The sequence below is a fragment of the Ranitomeya variabilis genome, chromosome 2, assembly GCF_051348905.1.
Source record: "Ranitomeya variabilis isolate aRanVar5 chromosome 2, aRanVar5.hap1, whole genome shotgun sequence".
In the NCBI taxonomy this organism is placed as follows: Eukaryota; Metazoa; Chordata; class Amphibia; order Anura; family Dendrobatidae; genus Ranitomeya; species Ranitomeya variabilis.
In genome coordinates, this window is record NC_135233.1 from 865232034 (window position 1) to 865254409 (window position 22376).

General features: G+C 45.5%; 1 protein-coding gene across 2 annotated transcripts in view; it reads left to right on the top strand.

The window, feature by feature from the left end:
• The first annotated feature begins 6999 nt into the window (after positions 1–6999).
• IL1RAP (interleukin 1 receptor accessory protein) overlaps positions 7000–22376 on the top strand; it is a 379294-nt gene continuing 363917 nt past the window's right edge. Inside the window, exon 1 of one of the 2 annotated variants that reach the window (XM_077290301.1) lies at positions 7000–7430. In XM_077290301.1, coding sequence (XP_077146416.1) covers positions 7393–7430 — 38 coding nt within the window. In that variant the 5' untranslated portion in view covers positions 7000–7392. The remainder of the gene's footprint in view (positions 7431–22376) is intronic. The other variant, XM_077290303.1, reaches the window with a different exon arrangement.

Genomic DNA, 22376 nt, shown 5'->3' on the forward strand with positions numbered 1-22376 from the left:
GGAAAAAAAGTTGGAGGTGAATGCATCATTGGACTGTAGCCAGGGACAATGGTACTATGCATGTCCAATCTGCCATAAGAACTACCCTCCTGGAGAAAGGCTACGTGGGTGTGTTCTGGAGTTAAACGCAGAGGAAGAAGTATTTGGTATGGTCGATTCGGGGGGCTCGGTGACCTTGGTAAAGTCTGCGGAAGATCAATTTGTAAGGTCTGAAAAGATTGAGGTCACCTGCATCCATGGGGACACTAAGGTTTATTCAATAACCCGGGTGTACCTTGAGATGGTCAGGGGCTGTACAAATCTTGAGGCCACCATAATTCCTAACCAACCTTGTCCGGTGATAGTAGGCCGGGATTGTAAGTTATTCTCAGACTTGTGGGAGGAGGGTGTTCCTCTACAGCAGGAGGATGGAAGTCTCTCTGCTGTTGCAGGGGAATACGTTAAGTCAGTAATGGATTCCAAAATTGACAGGTCAGACATCGGGGTGACCAGTGTGAAGGGTTCGTCTGCCCAACTTACCGACATGATGTCACCTGACGTGTACACCAAAATGACTGATAGTGATCTGGTAAATAAAACCTGTGAAGCTGACACCCTGTTAGAAAGGAACTTGAGGGTTCTCCGTACTGTGGGGTGTGACAGTGCTCCACAAGGTAAAGTCAGGATGGCAGGGGTAGCCATAACAGAAATTATGACCTGTGTAAGGGGCGACTGCGGGTTACAGGATGACCGATTGGGTGGTGGTGACTCCCTTTCAGATGATGACGCCAGCGGAAAAGAGTGCAGTATAGCTGACTCAAGTACAAGTGGCAAGTCTTCCTCCCGACGCCGGAGACGTAAAAGAGGAAATGGGTCTGAACAAATTGCACCTGGTGAGAAGGATGATAAAGATCAGGTCCAGGATCTCGCTAATGAGTTGTCTCATGAGAAGCAAAAGGTAACAGATTTACAGGCCGAGTTAAGGCATCTGAGACAAGCAGTTGAGCACCGGGTAGATGAACTGGAGAAGGAAGTCTCTGAGCTCAAACATCACCTGTCAACCTGGCAAAGTGTGAACAAAGCCTTAAGGAAAGATGTAGAAGGGCTCAGAGAAGCATTAAGTGGTCTTCTGCAAGAGAAGAAGATGCTGGTCGAAGACTCACAGCGGCGGTACCAGAGCGGTAACGAGGTGAAGCTGCCAGTGCCCATCCTGGCCAGGGATCTGGAAGAGTGTAAAGAGGATGAATTGGTGCTAAAAGCAGAACAAGACAGTCACCCGGTCGTGGCAGATGTCTTCGTGGAAAGGTCCGAGGCAAAAAGGGATCTGTATATCCATAAAGAGAGTGAGACCTTGCTCTTCAAGACCGTGATTGATGTACCCGAAGAGGTGCAAGAAGCCTGTACCGGTGAAGGTGTGCATGAGGCCTTTAGAAAAGCAGTGGAAGCACATAGTGTGAACTGGGCACCAGAGACGAAACAGTTGGTGATACTGTCCACTAAGGAAGTCACAGTACAGCGGGTAGCTATCCTGAAGGATATGCACCTACAATGTCTTCGCACGAAACAAACGATCCTGTTGAGGAACAAGGAAGCGGCTCGACGTTTGGAGCATGCCAGGAAAGCTCAAAGTCGGCTGGGCTTTGTGGAAGACGTCGTTCGAGTACCCAGAAATCTGGTGGGGAAAGTCATTGGTAGATTTGGAAAAGTGATGCAGGACCTGGTGAATAGATCCGGTGTGGCAAGAGTGAGGATTCCAGATGTTGGCGAAGTCCAGTTAACTGGTGAAGATGGGATGGTTCCATTTGCTGTAATTGGCTTAGTAGACAGCCTTAGGAACATTCGAGTGCTCCTTGAATACCGGGTGACATATCTAAAGGAGATAGAGCAGCTAAGACTGGAACGTCTGAAGATTAATAAAGAGCTGCAAGATATAAGATGGCGACCACTTCCAACCCAGGGTATGGAGATACGAAAAGATACCCTAAAGAGTAGAAGAGTCCAAAGAAGTGACTCCTCTGTTAGCTCAGGGGTGAGTGACTGAGGTGGGAGACCTGGTAGCAGACATAGTAGCGAAGGGTCAGACTCAGACCAGACAGTCAGCTCGACTGTAAGTGGGTTGACCAGAAAGGGTCTGCTGACGCAGACGGATGGTGACTCAAGGGTTGAAGCCCAGGGCCGACAAACTGACCGCTGGGGGCGGGGGAGGCCTATCAAAGGTGACGTGGGTTCCCAGTATCAGAACCCCAGGTTTATGTCATGTGTCCACCCCCGATAGGGTTGAACAAAGGGGGGAGGTATGTGGTGCAGTGACCAATGTTACCGCCAGGGGGCACTGTGTGCGCTTCAAGATGCACTTGGAGGCATAGTTGTGATGAACCAGTGACCGGCAGTGTTGTGAATGGCCGATATGTGTCGCAGAGGGAGTCTGCGTGGTAAGTCTGTTGTAACATGGTTGTTCTGGGACCTGTAGTCCTTTAAGAGTTCGTGTAGTGTTCTATAATATTCAAGAGAGACTTACTAGGCTAGTTGTGTGAGATGGGCGGGACAAACTAGCCACACATCCACACTCCCACCCATGGGAGTGGTTACAGGTAGATAATGTGATCAGGGTGTGGGTCACATGTGCCTGTGAGGTTCCTGTGTATGGATCTGTTTGTTCCTGTGCAAGGTCCTGGACGGTCAGTGTTGAAGGCTCCTGGGAGCGGAGTCATCCTGGAAACACCTAGAGACAGTAGACCTGGACGGTCAGTGTTGGAGGCTCCTGGGAGTGGAGTCGTCCTGGAAGCACCTAGTTACCGTAGACCTGGACGGTCTGTGTTGAGGACCTGGGACTGACGTGAAGTCAGCGTGAGGAGTGGAACTCCTGAAAGGTAACCCCAGACAAGGGGATTATAATATACGGCAGAGAAGCCTATCTGCTACGTGAACTGACTGATGTCCATTAATGTTTCGTGGCTGTATTGAAACGGACTGTACCCTATGTGGTTCATGTGGAGTTTAAATAAACCATATGGACAGATTTGTGTGGGGAACCGTGCCTGTCTATGATTATTCTGCTGCCAAGCGAGTGTCCCCAAGACCCGTAGTGGGTGAAATGCTACTATATATATATATATACACTCACTGGCCACTTTATTAGGTACACCTGTCCAACTTCTTGTTAACACTTAATTTCTAATCAGCCAATCACATGGCAGCAACTCAGTGCATTTAGGCATGTAGACATGGTCAAGACAATCTCCTGCAGTTCAAACCGAGCATCAGTATGGGGAAGAAAGGTGATTTGAGTGCCTTTGAACGTGGCATGGTTGTTGGTGCCAGAAGGGCTGGTCTGAGTATTTCAGAAACTGCTGATCTACTGGGATTTTCACGCACAACCATCTCTATGGTTTACAGAGAATGGTCCGAAAAAGAAAAAAAATCCAGTGAGCGGCAGTTCTGTGGGCGGAAATGCCTTGTTGATGCCAGAGGTCAGAGGAGAATGGGCAGACTGGTTCGAGCTGATAGAAAGGCAACAGTGACTCAAATCGCCACCCGTTACAACCAAGGTAGGCCTAAGAGCATCTCTGAACGCACAGTGCGTCGAACTTTGAGGCAGATGGGCTACAGCAGCAGAAGACCACACCGGGTACCACTCCTTTCAGCTAAGAACAGGAAACTGAGGCTACAATTTGTACAAGCTCATCGAAATTGGACAGTAGAAGATTGGAAAAACGTTGCTTGGTCTGATGAGTCTCGATTTCTGCTGCGACATTCGGATGGTAGGGTCAGAATTTGGCGTAAACAACATGAAAACATGGATCCATCCTGCCTTGTATGGAGCATCTTTGGGATGTGCAGCCGACAAATCTGCGGCAACTGTGTGATGCCATCATGTCAATATGGACCAAAATCTCTGAGGAATGCTTCCAGCACCTTGTTGAATCTATGCCACGAAGAATTGAGGCAGTTCTGAAGGCAAAAGGGGGTCCAACCCGTTACTAGCATGGTGTACCTAATAAAGTGGCCGGTGAGTGTGTATATATATATATATATATATATATATATATATATATATATATATATATATATATATATATATATATATATATATCTATATATATATATCTATATATTCAGAAAAAAGAGACTGCACTCCAGTATCTTCAAAAATACAAAAGGGACTTTAATAGCCCTGGTGGCGTGGCGACGTTCTGGCTACAACAAGCCTTTCTCAAGCCTTGCTGAGAGGCCTTGCACCCATAGTACTTTTACATGTGTACCTCACAGGTACATACCAGTCTTTAAGTATATAATTCCACATATGTTAATTCATAGTTTCGATGCCTTCAGTGTGAATGTACAATATTCATAGTCATGAAAATACAGAAAAATCTGTAAATGAGGTGTGTCCAAACATTTGGTCTGTACTGTATACCTATTCTATGAGTAGACATTTATTTTAACTATTCTATTCTAACCTGTCAGTGTGATTTTACTGTACACAACGCACTGAATTACCGGCCTTTCTATAGAAAACCGGTGCGTATTTCTCGCAAGTCACACTCATGGTCTGTGTGTAATCTGTATTTTTCTCGCCCCCATAGATTTTCATTGGCAGATTTTTTGCGCAGTACCCTGACAAGCGCAACTGCGATTTTCTCAGCCCGTAAAATATGGCCGAGAAATATACAGCTGATGGAAGCTGCCCCATAGAGAAACATTGGTCCATGTGCAATGCGTTGTTTTTGCACCTCTCGCTCATCCGTATTCCTCTCTAGTGTGACGCCGGCCTTATGCACACACACTGATTACAAGCAAACAGGTCACAGGTGAGGATGTTACCTTTAGTAGCCATTCAAACCCATTTGTGTCAACTTATGTGCAAGTTATCAGGCCAAAATCACCAGGGTATGTGAACTTTTGATCAGAGTCATTTGGATGTTTTGGGTGTCATTACGATTTAAAAAGAGAAAACACAGTATTTTGACAACAAATGGCTTCACCCAACCACTAACCATGAGTGGAGAAAAAGTTTTGGTGTGATCATTCATAGTCTCTGAAAAAAGGCCAATAAAGGAAAAATTCTGCCGAGGTATGTGAACTTTTGAGTATCAGGGTGGCCCCAGTCCTAGGAATCAGGGCGGCCCACATCCCCTGTATCAGTGTGGCACCCATCCCCTGTATCAGTGTGGCACCCATCCCGGGTATCAGGGCGGCCCCCATCCCCTGTATCAGTGCGGTCCCGTCCCGGGTTTTAGTGCGGGCTCCGTTCCCTGTATCGGTTCGGCCCCCGTCCCGGGAATTAGTGTAGTCCCAGTCCCCTATATCAGTGCGGCCCAGTCCCGGGTATTGGAGGCCCCCTTCCCGTGTCAGTGCGGCCCAGTCCCGGGTATCAAAGCGGCCCCCATCCTGGGTATTAAAGCGGCCCCCGTCCCGGGTATTAGTGTAGCCCCAGTCCCCTGTATTGGTGTTAGCATGTTTTGGCGCCGCAGTGTGCTGCCTTATTTATTTGACTGTATAGGAGTCGGTGACTCTAGGTTCAGCACCTGTTCACACTTAGTCTATGTTTGGATGTGACGGTCAGTTTTTTTAAAATTTGAAACCCTCTATCAGTGCGGCCCCCGTCCTCTGTATCAGTGTGGCCCGGTCCCCTGTATCAGTGCGGCCCCTATCCCCTGTAACAGTGCGGTGTGCGGTCCCTATCCCCTGTAACAGTGCGGTCCCTGACACCTGTATCAATGCAGCCCCCGTCCTCTGCATCAGTGCGGCCCCCTTCCAGGGTATCAGTGTGGCCCCCTTCCAGGGTATAAGTGCAGCCCCCTTCAGGATATCAGTGCGGCCCCCGTCCCCTGTATCAGTGCGGCCCCCGTCCCCTGTATCAGTGCGGCCCCCGTCCCCTGTATCAGTGCGGCCCCCGTCTCCTGTATCAGTGTGGCCCCCATCCCCTGTATCAGTGTGGCCCCTGTATCAGTGCGGCCCCCGTCCCCTGTATCAGTGCGGCCCCCGTCTCCTGTATCAGTGTGGCCCCCGTCCCCTGTATCAGTGCGGCTCCCTTCCAGGGTATAAGTGCAGCCCCCTTCAGGATATCAGTGCGGCCCCCGTCCCCTGTATCAGTGCGGCCCCCGTCTCCTGTATCAGTGTGGCCCCCGTCTCCTGTATCAGTGTGGCCCCTGTCCCCTGTATCGATGCAGCCCCGTCCCCTGTATCAGTGTGGCCCCCGTCCCCTGTATCAGTGTAGCCCCCGTCCCCTGTATCAGCGTTGCCCCCGTCCCCTGTATCAGCGTTGCCCCCGTCCCCTGTATCAGCGTTGCCCCCGTCCCCTGTATCAGCGTTGCCCCCGTCCCCTGTATCAGCGTTGCCCCCGTCCCCTGTATCAGCGTAGCTCCCGTCCCCTGTATCAGTGTAGCCCCCGTCCCCTGTACCAGAGTAGCCCCCGTCCCCTGTACCAGAGTAGCCCCCGTCCCCTGTACCAGTGTAGCCCCCCATCCCCTGTATCAGTGTAGCCCCCCATTCCCCTGTATCAGTGTAGCCCCCGTCCCCTGTATCAGTGTAGCCCCTGTATCAGTGTAGCCCCCGTCCCCTGTATCAGTGTAGCCCCCGTCCCCTGTATCAGTGTAGCCCCCGTCCCCTGTACCAGTGTAGCCCCCGTCCCCTGTACCAGTGTAGCCCCCGTCCCCTGTATCAGTGTAGCCCCCGTCCCCTGTATCAGTGAAGCCCCCGTCCCCTGTATCAGTGTAGCCCCCGTCCCCTGTATCAGTGTAGCCCCCGTCCCCTGTATCAGTGTAGCCTCCGTCCCCTGTATCAGTGTAACCCCCGTCCCCTGTATCAGTGTAGCCCCCGTCCCCTGTACCAGTGTAGCCCCCGTCCCCTGTACCAGTGTAACCCCCGTCCCCTGTATCAGTGTAGCCCCCGTCCCCTGTACCAGTGTAGCTCCCGTCCCCTGTATCAGTGTAGCCCCCATCCACTGTATCGATGCAGCCCCGTCCCCTGTATCAGCGTGTCCCCTGTATCAGTGTAGCCCCCGTTCTGTGTCAGGCTGAGCCCCTCATACAAGGCAGCGGCTCTGACTGACGACGTCTCCTCTCCGCGGTTGCACAATTTCCTCTTCCTGGCAGCGCGTGAATCACAAACTCTTCCAAACAGCCGTCACCACAGATTGAGCAGAAGCTCCGGTTCTGCAGCAGCCGCCACATACCGCGCGCACCCCCCCAACCCGAAATGGGTGGAGCATTCCTTCGGTCCAGCCGTCACCCGGTGTGAACCAATCATTGGACACGGGGGAGGTGCTGCAGGACCGGGAAAAGAAGAGGCAAGCAGGAGACAGAAAAGTGTCATGGAAAGTGTCTGGGTGACCCGCGGCAGGGCTGCGGCTGACATTCCGGGAGGCTGCACTGAGGAGCGGAGCACAGCTGGGCACAGCCGGGGGGTTTGATGGTGAATACAGTCTGGGACGGGAGCAGCTGGCACAGGTGAGACTGGGTACATATGTATACATGTGTGTGGGCAGGGAGGGGCAGCCAGCAGGAACTACCCCCAGTACTGGCATGTGTGTGGCAGGGACCTGCGCCTGGTGCTGCTGCTTACACGGGAGAATGGGCAGATTTGTCTCCTGTGCAGCCTTGTCCTGGGTAACTGAGTGCCCCTCTATGTAAGCGGAGGGCACTGGCCTCCTGCACCGACCCTATACCACACCGCACACAGTGACAGGAGGCAGAATGGATGGATGGCACTGTCCTGAATAAGACTTATCTGAATGATTAAGGCACAGAGAGGAGGCAGGCTGGCACAGAGATGGAGGCAGGCTGGCACAGAGATGGAGGCAGGCTGGCACAGAGATGGAGGCAGGCTGGCACAGAGAGGGGCAGGCTGGCACAGAGAAAGGGGCAGGCTAGCACAGAGAAAGGGGTAGGCTGGCGCAGAGATGGAGGCAGGCTGGCACAGAGATGGAGGCAGGCTGGCACAGAGAGGGGGCAGGCTGGCACAGAGAGGGGGCAGGCTGGCACAGAGAAAGGGGCAGGCTGGCACAGAGATGGAGGCAGGCTGGCACAGAGGGGGGCAGGCTGGCACAGATGGAGGCAGGCTGGCACAGAGGGGAGGCAGGCTGGCACAGAGATGCAGGCTGGCACAGAGAGGGGGGCAGGCTGGCACAGATGGAGGCAGGCTGGCACAGAGGGGAGGCAGGCTGGCACAGAGATGGAGGCAGGCTGGCACAGAGAGGGGGCAGGCTGGCACAGAGATGGAGGGGTGGCTGGCACAGAGGGGAGGCAGGCTGGCACAGAGATGGAGGGGTGGCTGGCACAGAGGGGAGGCAGGCTGGCACAGAGAGGGGGACAGGCTGACACAGATGGAGGCAGGCTGGCGCAGAGAGGAGGGTAGGCTGGCACATAGAGGGAGGCAGGCTGGCACAGAAAGGAGGGCAGGTTGCCACAAAGGTGGAGGCAGGATGGCATAGAGAAAGGGAAGGCTGGCACAGAGGATGGCAGGCTGGCACAGAGGAGGGCAGGCTGGCACGGGAGGGGGAAGGCTGGCACAGAGAGGGAGGCAGGATGGCATAGAGAAAGAAGGCTGGCACATAGGAGGAGTGGCTGGTACAGTGAGGAGGGCAGGTTGGCGCAGAGGTGGAGGTAAGATGACATAGAGAAAGGGATGGTTAGCACAGATATGGAGGCAGGTTGGCTCAGGGTGGAGGCAGGCTGGCACAGAGGTGGAGGCAGGTTGGCACAGAGGAGGCAGGCTGACACAGAGGAGGGCAGGCTGGCACAGAGGTGGAGGCAGGCTGGCACAGAGAGGAGGGAAGGCTGGCACATATATGGAGGCAGGTTGGCTCAGGGAGGAGGGCAGGTTGGCACAGAGGTGGAGGTAGGCTGGCACTGAGGAGGGCAGGCTGGCACATATATGGAGGCAGGTTGGCTCAGAGGTGGAGGCAGCTGGCACAGAAGGGAGGGTAGGCTGGCACAGATATAGAGGCAGGTTGGCACAGAGAGGAGGGCAGGCTGGCACAGGTCTGTGGCCATTGAGAAATCCTGGGCTATTGGTGTTGTTTCCTGCATGTGATGGTGCCATTGGTGACTGGCAGACGCTGAGATTTCCTGTTTTTCTGGAGAGATGACATTTCCCAGGTCATGTATCATAAAGGCAGACTGCTCAGACCGATGTGGTGGGAAGACCTAAAACACGCCACAAGTCTTGCGGAGAATAATGCCGTAATGCTACCCAGTGCCATGGATGCCTGTATACAGACATGTGCCACAAGTACCGTAACACCTGCTGGGTTTCATGTTTTTTTTTTTTTTTGTTTTTTGCTTGAATAATGAAGTTTTAACTATTACAATAATTTTGGATGCTTTTTGTGAACTGGATCGGGTTTTGGACTGTTTCATGAACATGTGTGGCATTCAGGGTTTCCTTTGCTAGCACTTATCTGTGACGCTCCTTTACATGCCCGGAGTCCTAGAATCCATCAGTCTGCACTTTGTTTCCTTCTCCATTGTTTTTTGTATTACTGCCTGGTGTAATCCTGCCCTGTACCCGAGTGTCGCAATGCTTTCTTAAATCTCATGCAATCTTTGTGCTTTTTGTAATTTTCCCATAACGGGCTGACTTCTTTTTTCCTCCTAAAGCTGCTGGTAAGATGCAAGTACTGATCTGTAGGACTGCAGCTGAACAGCGCTTCTTTATAAGCACTGGTATATAGAATAAGGCCATACGTTGGGCATACTGTATTCAGTTCACTGTACAGGAAAATGGCTGACGTCTTGATGACCTCTAGTTGGTCATTTGCTTGATCATTATTGAGACTGTACTATGTATATCTAGTAACAGAAAATAAAACTGTATTTGTTGCGTTCAGCTCTTTTTTGGGCTTATGAATCCAATAACGGTGCTCGGACAAGAAAGTTCGGGTTGGAATTGGCCCTGGCTAAGAACCGTTCACACACGCTGGTTGGAAACGTGTAGGCTCAGCTCTTTTTTTCTTCAGGATATCCTGTTATTAATTGTATTGTACTTTTTAATACAATACGGATTGAATAAAGATGCTTTATTTTTAACCTAATTTTAAAGTTGGGTACCAAACTCTAGCACTATATATATATATATTTCTGTCAGATTGCAAGATGACAATCTCCAGTATAGGGGGTTATGCATGCAGGACAACCCTTCGTCCATATGATGTAGTAGCACTCACTTATTATTATTATTTTTTATTATAGCACCATTTATTCCATGGCGCTTTACATGTGAGGAGGGGTATACATAATAAAAAAAAAGTACAATAATCTTGAACAATCCAAGTCACGACTGGTGCAGGAGGAGAGAGGACCCTGCCCGCGAGGGCTCACAATCTACAAACATATAGACATTATAAAGTGGGATGTCTCTAGAGAACATGTATTTTAATAGATCCTACCTTTCCTCAGTAACCATTCTTTGGGGCACTCAGTGTGCCATGGATAACATTCTGTACCATTTACTTTAATGGGGATGCTGTGAAATAGCACTTCCGAAGTGCCATTGGACTTTTAACACTGCAGTAAAACTATTGTGTTTGAGGATAAACTATATGTTAAAATGTGAAATTATCAATGTAAAAATGTAGCTGTACTTTCAACAAACTTTACATAAATTAATGGTACAGGTGACTATCAGAAACTTTATAAGCAGATTTCATATCGGAGAATTCAGCTTCCTACCCCACTTGTCAGACATTTCTTCTTTTGCCTGCTGAATGGGGCATATACTTTGGAAAAGACAGCTCAAAAGAGTCTTCCTCAGACTATAGGTTCTGCAGGCTCACTGTGGTCTCATGTAACACAGCCCTTTATAGTCTATGTGGAGTAGTGAGGAGCACTCAACCAAACTCAACCAAATCCCCTGCATACTCTCAAAACTAAGTTTTGAGGATTTTTCAGTTTTAAAATGGCCATGAAGCACGTTATGAATCACTACATGTATACAAGATCAGAACCCCTGTTAGTACATGAATCCATCTCCATAACCACTGTCAGTACATGAATACATCATAAGAACCATTGTCAGAGCAGGCATACATCATTAAGCTTAGTAAAGTGATCAGTTGCAGTGTCAGGTCAGCCCCATATACACATTTATCATATGAACCTGCAACTCCTAGTATGTCCTTAACAATGGTAAGAAGATACTGGTAGTTGTTTCTAGTCATCATCAGCCTGCGGACCGTGCAGGAACTATAGTACCGATGAAATGTAGGCAGTGTCATAAATAAACATTTACAGCCCGGTGCCTCACATGTCATATCTTCTCTGATTTGAAGTAATCTCATCCCTTTTATCTCCAACCCTCTGGCATAGTACAGGCGCCATGATGAGATTTCACGCCAACAGCTCATCTCTCCAGAGTTCCCTCTTCTTCAGTCTTCTGCAGCAGTTCCCGACGTGGTCTACTTAAAAATGAAAGAATCATTACAATGCCCCATGAATAAAAATATCTCTCAAACTGTGCCCCTGAATAAATAATTGCCCCTCACTGCATAAAATGTCCCCAACGGTAGCTCTCTCCAAAATACCCCCCCTCATATTGCCCTTGTCCATAGTGTCTCCCCACTTTGCTCCTTTCCATAAAGTTCCCCCACATTGCCCCTCTGCATAATGCCACCCCACCCCCCACTGCCACTGCCCTTGCTAAACTGTGGCCCCCTACACAATTTTCTCCACATTGTCCCATAACATACTTTCACAGTAACACCTCCCACCCCCTCCTACAATAGAATATTTAATCTTCAGCTCCCCTATGGAGCGCTTACTGTTCCCCGCTGCGTCCTTGGCACCTCTGCGACATTGGTACATGAACATTGGGTCGAGGGCTGATGAGCGCTGCTCTGCTGATGTCCCGGCTACAAGGTCTTTACATGTGTTCGCGTCTGAAAGAGGCATATAAATTTGAATAAAATGAGAATTGGCATCTCCCAGTTCTCCGCAGGCCCAAAAACATCCTGTTATGTAGCCGTATGTTGTGAAGTCCTGCTGTAAATTATCAAATTACATTTTATTGTTTAAATTACCTTTCCACCCGAATATGACAAGTTATTTTTTTTTTTCAGTTTATTTTTGCTGTCGGTGTGTTTTGTTCTCTAGAACTGTTCTTCTTTTCTTATATAGTGAAAGAATGTTTTTTTTTCTTTGTTCTAGAGACAAATGAAGCCTTCTAATCACCGTCACCGAGCTTCTTACGCCAACACTTTTCTTCCCATTTCAGACAATATTGTTTGTTACTGAAAGCATCACTGATCTAAGATGGCATCTGTACAGGAAATGCCATTTTACTAATAGTTGTGCTTTCTTTACCAGAGTCCTGAAGAAAGCCATGGTAGAACAGGGTAGCCTTGGGGGAAAAAACAATTTTGTGTGGCCTCCTTGCAGCCTCTATCCCTTAGGCCACAATACATAGTTAGCAGGCATAAAGACACTAATAACACTTTTTTAGCAGCTTGTTTTGTTATGAATGGATTGCTGAATGAAAAGAGAGGATAAAGCATTTAATTACTGTAGATGCTCCTTTCTTGTGAACTGGGCATTCGGCATTGGGGAGAGTTTAATTTGCCTACTGCAGTAGAAATAATTTTTGCTACTTGAAATTAAGATCTAAAAGTACCGTATCCCGTAATCTGGTAACTTCTCCTAATACTTGATGGCTCAAATTCTGCATCTGAAGAGAAGATGGCTGCCGCCTGCCTTGTGGCATCATTCTCTACACATATGACAATGGATATTTGTGCTTGTCTGTAGCCAATGCAAGGTCAAAATACTCTTCATAGCGCGTAACTCCCTGTATAATTAGGTAGATGGACAAACATTACATTGCTTCCTGCTTCACGGAAGTGCTTTGCCCCACAGGTCTGCTGCTAGCATATACAATCTGTCCTATTCCATTTGCTCACTCTGTGTAATCCTATAACTGTTCTCTTCTTATGCATATTTGTTATGCCAGTTCTGTGCCATCTGAAGGACATGCCAGTCTGCACATGACGTAGGTAGGCTCTACACATCAGATGGCTAAGACAACACTGTATAGCAAAAGACATAAAGAGGAGCACCCGTACATAGCAATGCAACCCTTTTTTGTCCCAAAGGTCGGATCCCATTGCTAAGGGACGTATAATAATGGCACCACATAGCCTACTTAAAACATATATAAAATTACTTTTCTGCTTATTAAAGTTCTATTGTTTAGAAATAAAAGCTTTACTTTGCATGCAGCTTAGTCAGTTAGTCCATAATGTCCAAGTGGCATGCCAATAAAGTTGTCTGTTGTCATAAAACCTGCCCCCCTTTGCCATGATTGATGGCACCAAAGCTGTCTTACGTGTTCTTGCGTAATATTGAAGACCTTCACATGGAAGATTTTTTTTCCCCATCAAACACTGCTTTGGCGGTATATGGGTGGGGTGCTGGGTGATTAGTGACAACAGCCAAACCACTAAAAAATAAAACAAAAAAGAGCCTGTAGACCTTTGGTACTAAAGCGGTTGTCCTCTACTAGGACAACTCCTTCTCCTACCCCACTCTTGGCCCCAATAAAAAAGTATATACTCGCCTCCAATACCTGCACCGTTCCCATGTTGTCAGCACTCACTCTCCCTGTGGCTCCAGTGCGGTTGTTGTGACATGTAACACCGCCCAATTAGTACTGGCATCACCGTCTCCACCTTCAGACAAATTGAACATGAAGTCGGAGATAAGCTGCAGTCCTGGCTTTTTCTTCATGCTCAATTTATCCAAAGGTGAGGAAAATGATGCCAATGGTGATTGAGCTCCGGGGTCATGTGTCAAAACAACCGCATGGGAGCCTCAGCGTGAGCGAATGCTGACACCGCGGGAATGACCCGGTAAGGGTGGCAAGTATAATCTTTATTATTTTATCGGGGCCAAGCATGGAGTGTGACTAAAAGTAGTCCAAGTAGTGAACAACTTCTTTAAATTAATGTGTAGGTTGCCTGGTTTCCTTTCCATTTCAGATGAGGTCTGGATTGGCACGTGGAGAGGTAGGACATCAGTGTTGGGGACCATCCATATTTAGGTACACCTTGATGTGGTTGAATGGCTTTTGAACTTTTTGATCAAAAAATATTAACTAAGTAACTTACGGTATGTTTTTTTAAAAGTGTAACGGCCAAACCATTTACGTTACTTGGGCCTGACCACTGGGCTGTTGCTATCTAATTTGCCCACATATTAACATTGTTTTCTCAGAAGTAGTAACTCGATCCGCAACAAGCTAGGTATGTTTTAACATGTTTTGAGTGGACTACCCAGTTCGGCTGTTGGTTTATTGAGACATATCTTCTGACAGAATCCTTATCTACCACTTTATTAGCCATGGGATTCCGTAATATACCCTTATCTGTTTAACAATGAGGGAAAATATGATTGCCCCTTAAACATAAAGTCCAGTGGTCCACATCATGGCGTGCAAAGGTTTCTGAACTTAGGACGAGAACATTAGTATCTTTCTTTTGAGAGTATACAATCCTGCATATTATGAAAATGTACCCCTTTTCTAAATGGAATTTAGCAATGCAGAATTAATATTTGATTCCCAGATGTGAGTGATGTCTATTGAACTGTTAGCATTATACATATCATGGTTGGATTGTCACGGCTTCAGTTACTATCTCCCTAACAGATGGCAGATGCTGTCATATAGCTTTAGTACTAATATTTTATCACAGTGACAGTGAATGCATCTCTGGGTGCAGGGTATCAGCTTCAGGCCATGTGCACACGTTAAGTATTTTTCGCGTTTTTTTCGCGTTTTTTCGCTATAAAAACGTGATAAAAACGCGAAAAAAACGCTTACATATGCCTCCCATTATTTTAAGTGTATTCCGCATTTTTTGTGCAAATGTAGCCTTTTTTTCCGCGAAAAAATCGCATCGCGGAAAAAAAAGCAACATGTTCATTAAAATGCGGAATTGCAGGGGATTCCGCACACCTAGGGGTCCATTGATCTGCTTACTTCCCGCACGGGGCTGTGCACACCATGCGGGAAGTAAGCAGATTATGTGCGGTTGGTACCCAGGGTGGAGGAGAGGAGACTCTCCTCCACGCACTGGGCACCATATAAGTGGTCAAAAAATAAGAATTAAAATAAAAAATAGCGATATACTCACCCTCGATGTCTTCCCGCCTCCACTGCATGCTGTCGCTTCGGTTCCTGTAGCTGATGTGCGGCGAAGGACCTTGCCGATGACGTCACTGTCCTGTGATTGGTCGTGAGCGGTCATGTGACCGCTCACGTGACCGTGACGTCACGGAAGGTCCTGTGCGCACAGACCAGCTATAGGAAGACGAACGGACGCCGGTGAGGAGATGTCTGGGTGAGTATAAGCATTTTTTTATTTTTTTTATTATTTTTAAACATTCTATCTTTTACTATAGATGCTGCATAAGCTGCATCTATAGTAAAAAGTTGGTCACACTTGTCAAACAGTATGTTTGACAAGTGTGACCAACTTGTCAGTCAGTTTTCCAAGCGATGCTACAGATCGCTTGGAAAACTTTAGCATTCTGCAAGCTAATTACGCTTGCAGAATGCTAAAAAAACGCGAAAAAAACGGAAAAAAAAACGCAAAAAAAAAATGCGGATTTCTTGCAGAAAATTTCCGGTTTTCTTCAGGAAATTTCTGCAAGAAATCCGCAACGTGTGCACATACCCTTACAGTTTCATTTTGTTGCTAGAAGGACCCAGCAAATCAAACATGTCAATGGATTGCTGGCCTCACTGACGATGAAGTAGATGATCTGGTTGACTTTGTCAAGGTCACTTACTGATTATATATGCTGGGGTACTACTGAAAAGGGTAGGCACTTATGAATTGTGATAGCCCGTCTGGCTAAATGGGTAACTGAGACTGGACTGCTTAACCCATTCCTGTGGTGAAGAGTCAGCTGACTCATACAGTGCTGGGAAATGGTTTAACCTGTCTTTCTTGTTCTTGTAGATTTGTTACTCAATACTGATGTTTGACATTTGTTTATTAGGAAACCTATTTGAATTGAAACCAAATGTTCTGTATTTTGATGACTTTTTTTTTTTTTTTTCAATATCCTGTAAATATGAGACTCTCTCCAGATCCAAGAGCATAAGAAAAGTAGGATGTAAAAAACTAATTAATTGAAAATGAACACTGACCTCAATGCTCACTTGTTCCACCAAACCAGCAGGATGACGTCCAGTCCTCGGCCCTTCGTATCTTCCCCTTTCCCTGTCTCAAGCATTCTTTTTGGTCTCTTGTATATATCCCTCAGCTAACAAATCTTCAAGGCCTCGGACACCACTGTACTTGTCGTCATTTGGGCGACATACATCCTGACATTCGACTTTATGGCACGTTGTGACAATAGCGTCCTAGTTCAGGTGGAAGTCTTGACCTGAAGTAAAGATGCCGAAGATGGGACGGGGCTATGAGAATAGAGGCAGCGCAGGGGGCAGCGGGATCGCTGAGATGTGATGTTGTTTTTAATCCCCTTTTTTCTCCATTTTAACCTTTTGCCAGGACTCCATGGTTCAGTAGCATCACAGTCTCAGATGGCCACCATTTTGCTGAATTTGTACCCAATGAAAAAAAGTTTTTTTTTGTTTTTTTTTCAAGGTCAAGAAGAATTTAATTATGCAAACAGTATGCCACAATCAAATGGTTATTTCTTAGCCCTTGGACAAACAAGGTTGTGGTGGGTAGCATTTTTGGTGGGAATCTGTTCTGCCTCAGGACCTCGTCAATTTCTTATTGCGGTATATAATGACCTACCAGTTTTATGCTGTACCTCGATGTATGTCTATAAGCTGAAACGCTTCTCACAGTTCAATATTGCTGTCGATCAGTCACGCAACCAGTAAAGACAAGGACACGACTCCGCTCATCGTGTCCCAGTCTATACAGCATAACTCTAGGGAACGCTGTAGAAAATAGAAATGATCACCCTTTTGTATGTTGTCTATAAGTCGTGAACACTAATGTAAGTTTATCCATTATATAGTAGAGCACTTCTAAGATATTGATAAATAGAATTGCGCTTTTAAAAACCGCAAATAAGGACACTTTTAGAAAACACTGGAGCTAATCTAACAGCTATTAGTGTCGATTTAGAGATAAAAAAGTCTTCCGGCAGGTTCTCTGTTAAATAAACCACGCTTTTTTAATGAAAGTATATCTGCATCGCCAAGCCCTGATATATTAGTACATATAGAGAACCATAGCGTGGCTGAGCTATTTTTTTTTCATGTCCATTGCTATAAATAGTGGCCTTTGCAATATATGTCATGCTGGTTTTACACTGAATATATAGGGTTATGGTGTGTGTTGTAGTGGGCCAAGGTTTTTGTATATAAATACTGTTTATAGATAGGAGTAAGGACAACCACTTTTCCTTATACGGCTCATTAAAAGACTACAGCCCTATACAGACAACCGGATGGTTAATCTTCTGCTCATGTCTGTTCCCAGCAGGGAGCCAATAGTACACACTTACAGACTAGCATGGCTTTCTGATTGGCTGTGTAAAGTATAAGAACGCAACTGGCCGATTAAGCAACAGGGCTCCTTGGATCATTTATAGACTGCTGCTTCTTTGATGATGCTTAGATTTTAGGTTAAGAAAGTAAAGAAGTATGTATTAGTTATGGGCTCACACAATGGATGTGCAGTGGAAGGTTGTTTGAACTAGACATGATTCTAGTGTGGGGTAAATTCATAACTCACCCAGTAAACATGTTTGGGTAAAGCCATAGTGGCCCTAAGATTTTGCCGTTTTAGTCCGAAAATGAAAACAAGGTGACCATGAGTGTTCAAGCTGAAAATCGGATAGGCTGTACTCACACTTAGTTTTTAAGAAGTTTATTGGAGCAGGTTCTCTCAAAACCTTCCCAAAAATTGCTTCAACAACTGTTGGAAGACTCTTCCGAGTCATCTGGATGGGAAATCCACCTTGCTGTGTATTTGAGGAGTTTTTTGAGCTTTTTTGTTCCTGAAGAGGTTTTGAAAAACGTCTGGTGGAAAGCAATTGTCACTTTTTTAAGTAAATCCTGATGAAAACCTTTCTAAACTAAGCACTGTCCAATCAAAAGGCTGCAAAGGACATTTCTGGGAAAAGAAAATCTCCAAAAATCCCCCCCCCCCAAAAAAAAAAAATCTCCGAAACGAGTGTTTTACTGAATTTGTTTCCACTTGAAAATTGTGCAGAAATGAAGTTATTCCAGTCTTATAAAGTGATGCCATCTTGCTAGCATATGCCGTTACTTTATGATCTCTGAGGTCCAACCTCCATTCTTTACAGAGGATCCTCAAGTAGTGCAGGGTCACATTCAATGATGGACCTTTAATTGCTTCTGTCTCCTGATTTCACAATACAAATTGTATACAGTATTAAGTAGCCCCGTGAGGCTAGTCTGATCTTTGTCAGAATGACAACATAACCCTTTAAATATGAACATTTAATACTAAAATACTCATTTGGGCAGGAAAATCTTGAAAAAACAATTACGGTATACAGTAATTTGGACATGTATTTTCTAAGTACCGTAATTAGTGGTGAAGAAGGTAGAAAAGCAGCACTCACCGTTTCCTTTGTGGTTAAAACCTTCTTCACCTCTATTTGTTGCACTGTTGGCTTCTGCAACACCAAAGAACTGGTTTCCCTAAGCAGCTGTATCAGTCTAAGAATATAAGACAAATATAACACTGGTGCCTGCCTATCTCCTCACTTCTCCGTATATTTTCTAAGTAAGTACACCAGCTTTGTTAGGTCTGAGATCTATTGAATAATGTCAGCATTCTGAAATCTGGTGACAGATCTGCTTTAAGATCCAGCAGAAACAACATCAGTTGGAGCTGACACTTGAGCCAGTCACTTGACACTGGGGTCTGTTTCATGTCCCAATTGACCTATTTGACCTAATTGATATATCCTGTGCATACAATGATGACAGAAAAGTTTATAATGCAAGTAAACATTTATGTGTTCTGAATAGAGTTGGCACTCTTGTAATACTATGTCCAGTGGACCTGTTATGGCTACGTAAGATGCATCGTTTCAGTTTTATTAAATGGTATTTATATTATATATTAGGTCTACATTTTTGGCCACATGGCTGCCATTTAGCTTTGCTCCATTATGATTCAAAATTGCATCTTATTTGTATGTTCTTCCTTCTATTTCAACAAAGGCTTAAACTGTTGATTGTTCCCTCTACTTCTTTTAGTTCATTCGTGTACCTGTCATTTCCGGTAACTTTTCAGAATATGCTTTCATGTGTCTACATAAAGAATCTCATTATTTCTGGCCAATGTGTGATTTGTATTCTGCTCTGTATTCTGCTTCAGCAATGCTGCTGAAGTCTAAGGGCGCTGTTTGTGCTCGAAACGCGTCCAGCGTCTACATGGTAGCCTCCATCCAAATGATGTAATTTTTCGCTTGTCAGCAGCTTTCCAAATTTTAATATGTTTAAATAAGTTTTTGATACTTTTTATTCCTGGAGCTGGATTTTTCTTTCCATGTGCACAAGTTTCAACGTCAGACAGAGATGTTTTTTCCTTGCTCGGACATTATGTGGACTACAGACGAATGTTTCTACTGGGTGAGCTGAAAAGTATTTCTGTTTTTCTACTATAGAAGGGTGGTGGCCGATTTCATTCACCAGGAATAACTTCTCTTGTAGCGGCATGGATAGTGGAGGGAGCAGAATGGGGATTGTTTATACCCTCAAACAAGTTCTTGTCCCGTCAGGTCGCACACATTCCCATTTTTTTCTATCTTTTCCTTTTTGGACTCTGAAAAATGAATTAAATTTTATTATATTGTTCATCAGTTGTAATCATGATATCAACGATTTACGTACATGTTGAAAATAACTTATTTTTATGTAATACGGCTTTTTTGAACTTTGACACTGTTTGTCACATGTCAGAAGACAGTTTGGCACCGTTACTTGAATTCTGAATGTATATCAGCGAGGCAACAATACCATGTGTTATATCTTTCTGTGGAAACTTCCTGAAGACGAAGCCATGAGCTTCGAAACGCGTTGAATAAACCACCCGAACATCTTATAACTATATCTGGATCCATCATTTGTCGCAGCAGCGCTGATTTTATCCACATTCATCTATTATAAAGATTCTAAGTGTAGTAATGAGAAATGACAGGAAAATATTTTTCTCCCTGAAACATATTTAATACTTTGTGCAAAAGCCTTTGTTGGTGATGTATGATGGTGATGCTCCTGTATGGAGAAAGTAATCTCATGCATTGCTCAGGTATGATTGTGGCGCATGTAACCCTGGTAAGGCAGAGATCTATAGCCCAGGAGTACTTGGCAATAGAGTGTTGCCAGGACAGAACCTGAAACGACTCTCCTTATAGTCTGTGCCATAAAGTGACTGCATAACCAAATGTATACCAAGAAAGCGTTTTGGTGGATAGAACTGTAAAGCCAGGGCTAAATACATCAGTGTTGGGTTCTTTTCACATCACGTATGTGAGATCTGCTCCTTTGTATGTGTCTTCAGATAAGAAAAGGATCAATCTAAAATCGAGATCAAGAAGAAACGGAGCACAACTCTGGAGGAGTAAAACTGTAATGGTTCTTAAAAGAAAGTTTCCACTCTCTCTTGAGCCGTACCTCTCCCCTTCTTCTGATCTAAAAAGATGTACGGAAAGGCTGAGCTTCTGTACGTGATGTTAAAAAAGGCCTTTAAAGTTCTGTTTTTACGGTTGCTTTATGGCACAATGGCTAGAAATTTTAACCTTAAAACTTTTCTAAGGCTGGTTTCACTCTTGCGTTTTTTGCCGCTGCGTTTTAGCGCTAAAAAACGCATGCAATTTTTTTTATATACTTAACATTAAAAACGCATGCGTTTTTTTGCATGCGTTTTGCCGCATTTTGACAACGCATGCGTTTTTTTTATGCTTGCGTTTTGTTGCAGAAATGCAACCTGTAGTAATTTCTAGCGGCGTTTTTTTGCCGCAAAAAAAGCATGCGTTTTTTTCGCGGCAAAAAAAACGTATTGCTGTCTATGTAAACGCATGCGTTTTTAAGCACATGCATTTGTTTGCGTTAAAAACACATGCGTTTTTATAGAAAAAAACAAGAATACACACTTATAAGCCACCCCCACCATCAAGGTGATAAAGGGATCCAAACCCTACCCCTAACCCTAACCCTACCCCTAACTCTAGGTATCCTAACCCTAACCCTACCCCTAACCCTAGGGATTCTAACCCTAACCCTACCCCTACCCCTAACCCTAGGGATCCTAACCCTAACCCTACCGTTAACCCTACCCCTAACCCTACCCCTAACCCTAGGTATCCTAACCCTACCCCTAACCCTAACCCTAGCTATTTCTATTTATAGTGGTTTTTCTTGTTGATTTTGATGATTGGCAGCTGTCACACACTTCTCAGCATGCGTTTCAAAAACGCAAACGCAGGGAAAAAACGCATGTAATCGCGGCAAAACGCCGCGTTTTTTTTTATGCATGCAAAAACGCATGCGTCTAAAAAACGCAGTTTGCACGCGTTTACATGCGTTTTTTCACCACATGCATTTGCGTTAAAAACACTGCGTTTTTAAACGCAAATGTGAAACTAGCCTAAGTCACTTTCAGCATTTTCATTTCTTTTCTTCGCAGATATGCTATCATATTTCTATTGATACATTTCTATTAACAGCTACGTGAACTTTGATTTCATGTGGCTGCCCACTAATTCTGCCTACCAGCGCCCACCATAATGAGGTTCCATTTGTCGGCTTTTGTGGCTCTGGGCTAATACCTCCTGACTCGCATGGTACAATTTGTCAGTTTAGATCAAAAAGATTATCCACTACCCTAACTTATTTACTGGCATAAATGTTTAAGGACAGTGCCAATAAAGATCCCTATATACTTATTTAGTCATTTTTCATATTATTTCTGCTTCGCTTCATGTGCCCTGGCTTCATCTCTGTCACAGCCATCACTTACTCTTCAGAATACTCTGCTTCCTTCCTACTACATTTCCCAGAATCCCCTGTGCTTGGCTGTAAGCCAGGAGTGTGCACACCCTTTGCAACTCTGCCTAAACCTTTCCTACTCCTCCTTTAGTGTAAAACACAGCTTCAGAATAATGTCCTGTCCAGGACACTGCTGCAGGGAAGTCACTGATACAGTGCATAGAAGCAACACAAAGCACCAGAACAAAAGCACTGGCAATAAGGTTTAATCCCTACTCGCCCTCACTGAGTAATCATGTTTTACTATAACATGATAGATATCTGGGAGAGAAAGATGTATGAATGTATGTAAAGGAATAGATGGAATCCTGCATGATATATACAGTGGGGAAAATTAAGTATTTGATACACCGCCGATTTTGGAAGTTTTCCCACCTACAAAGAATAGA